We start from the raw sequence: 13119 nt of genomic DNA, 5'->3' as shown, positions 1-13119 counted from the left end.
AAATTAGATGTTGACCAAAATGTATTTATTTTGTTATAATTAAAAAAGGAAAAATCATAGAAACATTAAAAAAATTAAAATTTTTATCACCTGACTATTATTATTATTATGTTTAAATTGTCATTCACTGATATCTGTGATTTTAACATTGGAAATTTTGATTGACTCACATTTTTATAAATTATAATATTCACGTCCGTTTCGTTTTAGTATGTGTTTATAATATAAATCGCCTGTGGATCGGCCCAATCGCAGAGCGATAAGGTCGAGATAACACTGATAACAGTATATAACCGAACGGTGAACATGCTTTTCAAACAAAATTTAATATTTATATTATTATGATATTATATGGGTATTCTTTGTTTACTCGTTCAGAATGATTTGATTGAGTAGTTTTAGTATCAATTATCCACTAATACCACTGTTTGGGTAGGAATTATTCTATTTTTATACATTTTTCCATGTATTATTATTACTTATAGGTTGTATACAACGGCTGAACAGAATAATGGTCGATTTATGTTTTACTACTTTCATAGATTTAAGGTTTATACTTTATACGGTTATTGCCCATCATAGTAAAATAGTATGCCATTTTAACTAACGACTTTTAGACGCTTGAAGATAAATAATGTAATTACTAATTTTGTGATCATTGTGTATGTTTAAACTTGAATATTCAAATTTTGGTTTCTTTTACAGTCATAGACCACGGCTTTAATATTGATCTGACACCATGAATCGTACTAATAAGATTCCTTGTTGTTCTCGATGCAATACAAAGTATCATATTGGAGGTAATTATACTACGTTAATATTACTTAATAAGTTATAGTAGTTGTGTTATAGTTGTATGTACCTATAGACTTAAGAGGTAGTTTTTAACATAGCTTGTATAATGTATACATATATCTTCCTAATTTTTTTTCGAACAATTAAAAATATTATCATATATTTTTTATAAGTGAAGTGTAGGCGTTTTTTTTTAATTTTAACTATAAAAATAAATATTTGTGTAGCTTGGTAAAATTAGAAATGCCTAAAGTTGATTTAACACAATATTTATATTAAGTCTTACTATCTATCCTACCATATCATTTTTTTTGTCACTTTTTCAACATTATTGCTTAATCCAATTCCTTTATTTTAAAATTTAATGACCGTACCATTACGATGATAAAAATAAAATAAATGCTTCTCTAGTTTTTAGTTTTTTCCAGTTAGATGACGATTAGAGATATCTAATTAACATATTCTATTATAACAATATTGGTAAGGTATCACTCAGAAAATTGTATAACAATAGTATGGTCTTGAGATCTGAGGTCTAGTTAACTTAAAATCATTTTTGTAATTAAATGGTTTATTATTATTTTTATGCATATTATAAAAATAAAGGGATCATTATATCACAAATAGGTTTTTACAGCAAGACAATAAAATACTCAATATTAAGAGGTCGTTATACCCACATGTGTTGTCTCTGTCTTACTAATGTAGATCATAGCTAATTTGTGTTCAGTAGAACATATTTTGTGATGTTAGAATTAATATTAGTATAAATTTACCTATTATCAAATTTAAAGGTAAGAATATTGTCTAGAAAATGTCATATGCTTTTATTGATATTATCATTTTAAAGTGAGTTTTAGCTATGTAAAATATTACAATTTTAAAATATTCATAACTCACTTTAAAATAATAGTATAAATAAAAGCATATGACATTTTCTAGATAATATTCTTACCTTTAAATTTAATAATAGGTAAATTCACTCTAATTTTAAAGCTAACCTCACAAAATGTGTTCTGCTGAACAAAAATTTGCTATGATCTACATTAATAATACAGAGACAACACATGCGGTTAGAACGTCTTTTTAAGTATTCTGGTCCATATCTTATCTAGACTGTTTTAATGTTGATAATTTAGAAGTTATTTCTATTAAATTAATTTTAGGTTTTATTATAAAATTATATAACATATTAAATTTATTTCTTGCTTAGAAAAAAACATTATAGTTGAAGTTGTACAAAAATTATAAAATATAATAGCTATATTTGTTATTTATTATAGATGTAAATGGATGCAAGGTTCCGATGTTGTTAGCTTGTGGACATGACATGTGTAGAAGTTGCATTAAGTCCATGTACAGGAAGAATAAACAAGTTATTTGTGGATTTTGTCAAACTAATAGCATGTATGAATCATTTTAATATCAAATTATTTCATAATTGGTTTCAATTTACATTGATTTATTTTTTTAAATTAACACAAAAATGCTTTTTAACATGTTTTATTAATATTAAATTACAGTGTACTCTTGATTATCTGCGGAATAGGGTGGCAGGGCATCCAAAAATAAGCAATTCCGCGGATAATCCGCAAAATTAAAATTACGAAATAAACGTATCAGCAATTACCAAAAAATATTTATATGTATTAAAAAAATATATTATATTTTACGTCATTATCGAGTATCGGCTATCACAACCTAATTAAACCGATTATGATTTTAATGTAAAGAATAAAGATATATATATATATATTTTTTTTTATACATATAGGTATGTAGATGATTCCGCAGAAGACAATGGATAGTCCGCTCGCGGTTAATTGAGAGTACACTGTATTACATCATTATAATTTATATATATTTATTATTTTTATTTATTTATATATTTTCATATTATGTAGTATCGTTTTCGTGCATGTATATAATTTGTAATTTTTAATTGACTTGGTTCCGTAGAAGACCGTAGATAATTGAGAGCTTACTGTATTGTAATTTATAGGATTAAATGTGATGATGAATTATCAAATATACCAATACACTATTTTTTAGTTGGTAAAGTTTGGTACTTTTTATATAACAGAAAAATTAAGATGTATCAAGATATTTCTAATTTAATGATGAAAAATTTACCTTCAGACTCTTTAATCAAAACTAAAGGTTAGTTATTACTTATTATTAATTTGAATTTTTCATAAATAAATTACATTTATTTTACAATAATTATTACAGAAAATTGTCAAATTTGTCAAAAATATGCAGCATTCTTTTGTCTACAATGTAATGAGGTATTTTGTGAAGATTGTTCTCAAGAGGTAATTATTTACAACTTTAACTTAAATTCATTACTATAATGTTTATACATTTTATAGATTCATATGGAGAATCAAATAATGTCACAACATGATTTAAAAAAAGTAGATACCACACACCTCGAATTTGTCCAAGCATTTAAATGTGATATTCATTTGAAATTAATTGATTTTATTTGTATTACATGCGAAAAACAAATGTGTTCAAATTGTGCTATTGATAATCACCGAAATCATGATATTCAAGATTTGGAAAAATATGTAAGGATCATAAATATTTATTTATTTCAAATTTGATATCATAATTCTATATAATAATTTAAAATATTAATTTAATAACGCCATAAATTCATTGTAAGAAAAAAAACTTGTTAAATTAAAGTATTTCAACATAGTAAACACCTAATGCAGAGCGGCCAGTACTCACTTATTAAAATTTTTTTTTTATATAGTTTTCAACGATATTTAATTTGGTTGTTGTATTTATATTTATTTAATGTTTTTGTGTAAATTGATATATTATATGTACTAATATAATATTAAATATTCATAGTATATAGTATGTATAAATTCTAAATAAATGTAAAGTTTTTTATGAAATAAACTTAGATTATTATCTGCAATAAAGTTATATAATTAAATAATTCATACATTTTATTTTAAATATTAATCTTTGTATTAATTTTCATTTATAAAAATTCCCTGAATTAAAATAATACCCAAGTAAGCATTAAATTACAGTTGACATACTATAATATAAATAACAAAATATTTTTAATATCATAATGTTGTATCAAATCAATTTCTATTTTGAAACATTTATGCTTATAAACTACCTATGTATTATTTTATATAATTAATAACAAAATATGTATTGTGAATACAACTGTTTAGTATAAACATAAAGAATTTATATTAAAAAAATTTAAACTTAATAGATACCATTTTAACTCAGTTTTTTTTTTTTAGAATATGAGCCAAGTGCAACGCTTAAATGAACATTTATTAAAAGGAGACATTTTACTTAAAAGGTTGAAACATTACAGAGATGTAAGTACTATCCTTTCGTTATCGTTAGTAATTATATATATGAGTAAACTATAAATTTAATTATAAGTGTTATAATGATATAAATCAACAATATTATATTCTCTCCACGAAGAGCCTTCCTCATACACTCTTTATAAATGTATATTTTTATAAATTTATTTTATATTAAATAATATCTTATGGTAGAGATTTTATTAATTTGGTATTTTAATCCGCTGGTCAACCATTGATTTACTTAGAAGTTATTATGTGTTGGACACCCATTTCACTTTTAATGGGTTGTAACTATTTTCATGGATTACATCTCAACTTGTTGACATCCAATTTTGCTGACAAATATACTGATTATATAATATTTTAAAATCATTCCCATTTAGCCGATCTCTCTTATAAATACATTTGTTTTATTAAATTTGACACCTACAGGTGACATTGGTGACAATAATATTAATAAAAACTGATATGATCTTAAAATAATGATGTTAACATCAATAAAACTAAGTTAAATGTTTATAATATTTTTCCTGTTATTGAAAATAGAATCTCAATACTGGAGATTTTAATTAATTCTTGCAATTTATCAAGTTACTGTTTAGTGTTGTAGTTTGTAATTTGGTAATTATTTAAAAGTGTTTTTTATAATAGAATGGTTGAAAATTAAATCTGAAAAAATCATAATTTATTAGTGATGGGTAACTATATATTTTAAATTGATAAAACATAAGAGAAAACCAATTATTATGAATGCAATAAAAATTGAATAATTTTTTTTATTAGTGTTGATAAATTTTTTAAATAATGTAATATATTTTAGTTATTCCTATTTGATATTGTTTATTATGGGAAAAAATGCCCAACTCATATATTAATTATGTAAGACATTTACATGATTATTTAAAATAATATAGATTAAAGTGCAAATATACAAATAGATAATAGATTAAATAATAATAATTCTTTATTAATGGAATAAATTCCAATTACAAATATTCCATGAAGCATCGTGATTGTAGAGTAATGCAAATGTACATGTTATTTTTTTTTAAGTGATAAAGTAAAATATAATGTAATATAATATCAAGTAACATACGCCTATTTAAGTAAAAATTGTATACAATTAAAATTTAATAAGTATTGCCCGCAGACATTAAAATGTTAGCAGGGCTAAATAACAAATATTTAGTGTTGACTTTTAACAGCTGATAAATTGTAGGTTTATTTCTGGAGTTAATTGGATAAACTTTAAAGTTTAATTGGTCATGCAGTTCTATACAATCAATCATAATATTATTCAATAATTTTAATAAGAACCTAAAATTCAATGTAAGATATCTGTTTTTATTTGTATGTCAATTATTTTAAATCAATGAAAGGCTTGTAATTTGAATCGACTGATATCGTCAGTATACCATATTAATGAGGCATATTCTATTTGAAATCTAATTAATGATAAGTATAAAGTTTTTATTTAACAAAATTTTACTTTTTTACTAGTTTTTCAGTTTTAAATAAATAATCTAAGTTTATTATGCATTTTAAGTCCATTTAATCAAATAAACAAGTGTTTAAAACAAATTGTTTTATGTAATTAGTAATTATCATTTACAATAATACAATTTATTTTTATTTCCAATAATCTATCAGTTAACCATTAGATTTCACTTATTTCCATAGACCTTATGGCTTAGGTAGCATCCAGGTAGAATGTGGTTTGGTGTTACTTGTATATAATAATTTTGATTTTTGAGAAGGTATATTGATAATACTATTATAAAAATAATATTTACATTCTATGCAATATGCACAATCTAGTTTGTCCTTTGCACACGCACATTAGTATGGAACAACATGTTAAATATTTTTTTGGTTACCAGAACTATTGCTTTATTTTGTGTATTGGTATAAAGCCTATACATATTTAAATATATAATCACGATAACAAAAATTATGTAAATTATATATTTTTAACAATAATATTTATTAAATAAAAAATGTACACTAAATTTAATATTCCAAGTAGATAATGTTTATTTAAAAAAAATAACTTCATGGTTATTAAAATTACAAAATACAACTACAGTTTTAAACTTTGGTTTTTTAAATAAGTATTAAAAAATAAACCATACATTTTGACAATAAATAATAGGATTGTTTACTTAATAAATAATCAATGATCATATTTACATCTTAATAATAATATTATAAACTATTATTGCACATGTTTTTAAGTAAAATTTTATTTTATGTTCTATAAATTATAAATTTTATATTGTAAAATTCATTTTGGCACAAATAACGCTTTTAAAATATTAATATATGTCCAGTATATTAAATAAAAATAAAACTAATTATTGATTTACATTTTAATGGATAATTAAAAATGTGATTTAATTTATAACTAATTAAAAAAAAAAAAACTGTATTGAAATTTCTTGTTTACATAATAAACCAATTATGAAACAAAGATTACCCAGGTTTAATAATATATTTAAATTGGTTTTTATTTTTTATAAAAGAAAAATGATATAACCTAATTATTTTTAATTATCAATACTATTTTAATTTGAGCTCTTTAAAACATAGTATCATACTATTTATTAATAAATAAAATATTCCTTAAAATATAGTGTTGGCTTTATATTAAAAATGGCACATTTTTAGGCCCACTAGTTTTAAAAACTAGGTCAATTTAACTTTTTTTTCTATTTACACCTACCTATTATTCATTTTATTTCTATTATTTGTTATCAATTTTCCTCATAAATCATACGTATTGACCAAATTGGTTACTATTAAAATTTATACATCTACATCAAGTAATTGTTGATATGGTGTTCTAACCGATTCAGGTTCAACAGTAGTGACATTTATTACTGGTGGCATTGGTGCTTTTTGTTGGCCTCTTTTTTTTTCGGTTTCCTTAAATTTATCTTCTAAATATCTATCTACCAAAGGTCCTTCATAATCTTCTGGAAAACTAGGTTTAGATGGTATAATATATTTGTATAAGCGTTCATTAAGTACGTAGAGTTGAGCAGTTGTATCACATTTTACATTAAACCACCAATCACATGTCAGTGAAACTTGATTGAATATAGTTCCATTTGGGCACAAAAATGATGCTTGGCCACCGTTTAAGTCACAGTAATGCCACACCTAAAAAAAACACAATGAATTTGTAATTTTTAAAAATATAATTAACATTATGTGGTTACTCATTTTTTGAATTGAGATATTGTTTTTTATTCTTTTATAATATTATTACACAGACAAGACATTGTTATGTGCAGAGATATATTACTTAACTAGTAGGTATATACTTTTTTATGCTCAAAATATAAACATTTTATCTAATCCATTATTATGTAATTCAAGTATTTAAGAGTTTAAACTTTAAAAAAGTCCTTTTTGGATATTTAGAAAAAAAATCACGAATCTGAGAATTGAAAATTGTAAAAATTATAGAACATTTTCTTTACGTCACTGAAAATTCTTATAGGTAGGTATACAAAATATCATCATACATACAAAAATAATAACCAACCGCCCATCCACCCACCCATCAATTTCTTTCAATGTTCCGTGGTAGGTACAATCGGACAAATTTTCATTTTTAAATACTTTGTTTGTTGAGCAAGTTTGAAATATTCAAAACATACAAGTGCTGTGTAATATGTTTATTTAATAAAGACAACTCTATGTGTAAAAGTATTCCCAATGTAGTAATCTATATTATGTGATCCGATGTAGAATAAAAAATTTATGATATAAAATAAAGTTAAGTACTTGGCACAGTGTTTCTGGATCTCCGAAGAATCCCTTGTATCTTTGCGTTTTGCAATCGAAGCTAGTCTTTGGTATAACTGAGAGTGTCGGATAATCCACGCCTGGCCTTCCTGGATTTCCTACGTCACCAGTATCATATTCGTCGATTGGATCTGGACGATATTCTGGCTTAGGTTTCTTCGGTCGCAATGGTTGTGCCTGTTGTTCGTCCGCCTCATTTTGCAATAATTGTAACACAGCCGACAATGTCTGTATACTTGAACCTATGTTCTCGGCCGTGATTTTGTTTGAAAGACGATTTCCCAAATCATAACCGTTCAACAATTCGTTAAGTGCACCGTATTTATCTGTTGTCGTGGTTGTAGTTACGGGTGTTGTTGGTCTTTTCGGCTTGGGCCTTCTTTGTTTTTTCACTTTGGTCGAAAACTGCAGATATTCTTGTTCTGAAAACGAATTTGGAGTTGATGGTGTTGTCGGTAAAAATCCAGGATGATTGCTGTGTTTAATAGCAATTGGTTTAGGGCTCGTTTGACTATAATCGTAATAATAATTATATGGGGTTTCTGTCTGATGAATGATGTATGGCATTTCAGTCGTTGTTGTTATTACTGCAATAGGCCTTTTAGTTTTTGGAGAGCTTGGAAATCGCAGATATCCTGCAGCAGACGTAGCATGTTGTTGTTGATGGAATTGTTGATTTGATATCTGATAATTATGTTGTTGGTACTGGGTGGCGGGCTGTTGTGTTTGTTGCGGTTTTCTTTCATTTTGAAAATAAAAGTTATTTTTTTGCAAAGGTCTGGGCGTGTTTGAATTTGGATTAGGATTTTGATATTGATATTGATATGGCACGTCGTTTTGGTCGTTGTTACCGACTACGTAGTACGTCACGTAAGGTATTAGGCGTCGAAAACGTTCGGCAGTTGACAATGATGTTTCATTTGCATTTTGGCTCTTGTTCAACACATTTTGATTTATCAAGTCTGTAATACAATAAAATTAATTTAAAAGTTATGATTATTCTGTAAAATAAGTGTAAGAAAAATGTGTTTCAATATTGTAACCTGTAGTTGACAATAATTTACTTATAAACTAACTATTACTTAAATGTTTGTTTTGGGTATTAATATTTTATTTTGGCAATGTGGTTTAATAATTTAAATTGGTAGTTAAATTGGTCATTCTTAAATATAATATAATGTTTTTTTTTCAAATACCTTACACAAACAAATAATAAATCTATCTAAGTAAGGCACTAGCACTCAGCATCTACATTTAATACTATTATTATAGGTGACCATTTCACAATTGGTTCACGAAAGGAATTTCGAGTCACTCGCTATTCGCTATTGTCCACGAAACGCAAATCGTGATTAGAAAATATCTTATATTTATCCATTGCCACACATGCCAAATGCAAATGCCTATTTAAGGCGTGATGTATAATATATTATATATATTATTTAAATATAAGTATTTGTAAGTCCGACAGCTGACACATGTAATATTTAAGTGTACCTATTATTATGCTCTTAAAATTAACCTTGTGAGACGTTTTTAACAAGATGTAAAAGGGAAATCACATTGTTTGTATACTTTATGTTATTATGATTACGAATGGACGTAACTTCAACGAACCGTATCGATCTTTAGGAATTATTTTAATTAAACTATATTATGGTCACCATCACTAAGAATTATATTATTATTATATTGTTACATTTTATATCTAGCTTTGATTTGTATATTATTTATATTCAAATTATATATGTGTTTTAAACCGTAAGTAAATATTGTTTACGATTTCAATAGTTATGTCTGTAAAATTAAGTCGAATATTTTTTATTATATCACAAAATATGGTTTCCAGAGAAAGTACAGTTGATTTGTCTATATGTGTCTTGAATTTGTAATTAATCACGACTACTGTATATATACTAGAGTGATGGTTTCTGGTCATTTTTTTTTACGTACAATTCAATTTTTTGTTATAGAATGTTATTCATATATCATTTCATAAGTAATGAAAAAAAATACACGTCGAACTGGAAATATAACTAGCAATATATAATAATATATAGGTGTCTTCCTATATTGGACCTTGCATAACTACAAATTACATTTGTGAATAGGTTTAACACACTTTATATGTAATAATATTATTTTTCGGTGTAATTCTCTTATTTTCGCACCGTGGTATTCTTCTTGTGTAACTCTCTAAACAAAAGCATATTGAGCAATTTATAATTCATCTTATTATTAGGAGGTTCACGTACACGTTGTTTATATATTTATTGGTAGAATTAAAATTATTATGAGAATGTGCTGTTGTATGTAGTCTATTATATTATAAATTCTAGTCGTGTTTTATTGTAAATCCATTCTATGAATATATTTTATAGTATTTTATTTTTTATTTTAATTATTGATACGTATAATATTATGATTTATGACCATTTTTCCCCCGAATTATCATTTTAAATTTGTTTTACATTATTCTGAATAATTAATAACTTCATTGCGCGTTGATAATAAATCGTACCTACGCTTTTATATACCCATTATTATTTATTAAAATCAATTCATAGACGAATTTGATTGGTGTCATAATAATATGTAAAATAAACGGCAAAGGGAACGATGATATATGTTTTCCGTTAGAGTGTAACGTATAAAAACAGAAAATTTAGTTTTAGGGCCTCAAAACATTTAGTTGTTTATGTGATTCTTATATAATAGTTGTTATCCATTTATAGTTAGTTGTATGTCTAACGATTTTAAAAACCTATTAAATAATAAAAATGAATAATTATAGTTTATAATCATGTAATATTTTAAGATTCTTAACAAATTAAAATGCATTTTGACTTATAAAATAGTTTTTGTTTAATCTTTACTGAATCATCAGCGTGTATAATAGTTAATTTTTTTAGATTTGTTTTCGTAATAATGTATATTTATCTTTACGATTTTAGAGTATCAATTTTTTTAGTTTAATATTTTATACATGCATTTAAGCATATAATTTTCAATGATATAGCAAGTTATTTTTTTTGAAAAAACGCAATTCTATTTATTGATGTTTAAATATAATACACCTGTAGTATAAAATAGACGGTGTCAGATTTGTTTAATTTTTCTTTTCTTTTTTTAAGGATGGTGAGGTTATAGTTTAGTGATATATTATAGTGATAGCCGATAGGTGCTATAAAATTTAAAAAAAATATGCTATTTTTCTGTCTAAATATAAGTATTTCAAATGAGTCTGTGACTGTAAAACTTTCGGAGTGAAATGTTCAATTATCAATGTAATTTTTAAATCAATATTAAATTTTATAGGTAATAAATTATAAATTTATGAAGATACTAGTATATGTTGAATTATGCATAGTATAATAAAGCACTTTCGGGAGCAATTTATTTAACACGTAACATAAATAATATATATGTATACTGAATAATGGCTGTACCTTAAAATAAGTGCATGAGAAATGTATCATTTTTCATTACATATTACCCCGATACCCATTTACTTTCTAGTTTTAATTGTTACATCGGTATTACGATTCCGATTCCAGCGGGAGATGTAAGTGTTACCCCTGTACTCGTATTAAACTTTATTTCTATTGTGTTTTATCTGTCACTACTTTTACTTATACTTTTACGCTCTAAAAATCATTTAACTATTAACCGGTTTTTAAGTATATTATACAGTTTAATCGTTATTTTATATTGTTTATAATAAATAATTGGTATCGGCGTGAGATTAAGTCCTTTGATACTGTGTCACGATCATGACTTTAATCATAGATAACCCAACTACTATACAAATTTGGTTTTGCAATAAATCATTCCTCAATCACATTTGTTTTTAAATATTTATATTATTTTTAGTTTTCTTAGGTATGTCCTAGATTTTCATTTTATACACCTACAATAGTGTTGTTTATTCTTGTGTGTTTACATTCTATTGTTTTTTTCATGCAGAATTCATTATTTCCACTACCATGATTTTTACTGAAACTATATTATTATTACAGTTATAAAAATTAAAATTATTTAAAAAATGTATAGTTTTGATAGACAATAACTATCGTATTCTACCAAGTTATGATTTTGAGCATAAAAAATAATTTATAACATTTATTGTATTCAAATTATTATTATTTAACACGTGATTGTTATAATCACGGTAGATTATAGTAATATAATAATAATAGTAATAATATTATAATCTACCGTGGTTATAATAGACTTTAAAATCGTATAATTAAAATCTGTTAAAAACAAGCGTGCTTAAATAGTTTATGATTATATGTATATATATGTTTATGTAAAAATGTACATGTTACCATTGCTACCTTATATATTGTACCTAAATTATAATCTACGTATTATAATTTGTTAAAAATCATAATACAATAATGAATTAATGAATATTAAAATTTCACATACCTGTGTCGATACCGTGCACTTCGTTGTAACTCAATAACAGAATACTGTAAAACGCGATACTACTAAGCGTGTCCATCGTGAACACAACACTACTGTACACGCCGCTGCATTCGATCGGAATAACCACTGTCCAAGAACTGCGCAGAGGTCCTCCTCCTCGAAGCTTCGTCGCAGTATAGGCTGCGGCTCTAGTGGACGGGAAATGGCAAATTCGAAAATAATAAACAGCCAATAGAAATGTATACACATAGTTATATAATTATGCGTGTTATTAAGTATTAACTTAGAATACAATATATTACCTTAGGTATAGAATTTGCTAAACTAACTTAACGTTCGACAAATCACTCGTTATAAAAATATATTTTATTTATTATATATACATATAATATATTTTATTTATTTTATAAATTTAATATTTGCTTATGTATTTTTATTTTTACGCGTATACATACATATTATTACGGTTATTACGCAAAAATATTTCGTTAAACTATTTTTATTTTATATTGAAGTACAAACACTGCACCTTGACATCGTGACCACTGGCGTACGATTATTACGGAATTATCTTATTTTTTTAAAAATATGCGCTGATGCATTGATGGTGTTATACTGTTACATCTCATATACATATATTTACATTTAAGATTATATAAACTGATCGTATACAATCATTTTTTTTTTGTTGATATTTTTAATATTTTTGTGGTCAACTAAA

General features: G+C 24.9%; 2 protein-coding genes across 2 annotated transcripts in view; one reads left to right on the top strand and one right to left on the bottom strand.

Moving 5' to 3' along the window:
* Window positions 1-283: 283 nt before the first annotated feature.
* LOC132917982 (uncharacterized) overlaps window positions 284-13119 on the top strand; it is a 56784-nt gene continuing 43948 nt past the window's right edge. The window contains exons 1-7 of the mRNA XM_060979009.1: window positions 284-636; window positions 706-800; window positions 2079-2202; window positions 2798-2955; window positions 3028-3110; window positions 3168-3368; window positions 4077-4157. Of these exons, the coding sequence (XP_060834992.1) occupies window positions 740-800; window positions 2079-2202; window positions 2798-2955; window positions 3028-3110; window positions 3168-3368; window positions 4077-4157 (708 nt within the window). The 5' untranslated portion in view covers window positions 284-636; window positions 706-739. The remainder of the gene's footprint in view (window positions 637-705; window positions 801-2078; window positions 2203-2797; window positions 2956-3027; window positions 3111-3167; window positions 3369-4076; window positions 4158-13119) is intronic.
* Window positions 6457-12740, bottom strand: LOC132917980 (uncharacterized). Its single transcript, XM_060979003.1, has 3 exons — window positions 12399-12740; window positions 7944-8926; window positions 6457-7313 (listed from the first exon to the last, which is right to left on the bottom strand). The coding sequence occupies exons 1-3, from the start codon at window positions 12472-12474 to the stop codon at window positions 6957-6959; spliced, it is 1416 nt and encodes a 471-aa protein (XP_060834986.1). The 5' UTR covers window positions 12475-12740; the 3' UTR covers window positions 6457-6956.

This window comes from Rhopalosiphum padi, chromosome 1, assembly GCF_020882245.1.
Source record: "Rhopalosiphum padi isolate XX-2018 chromosome 1, ASM2088224v1, whole genome shotgun sequence".
Taxonomy (NCBI): domain Eukaryota; kingdom Metazoa; phylum Arthropoda; class Insecta; order Hemiptera; family Aphididae; genus Rhopalosiphum; species Rhopalosiphum padi.
The sequence above is the reverse complement of the archived record's forward strand: the minus strand, read 5'-3'. Positions and strand labels throughout refer to the sequence as shown.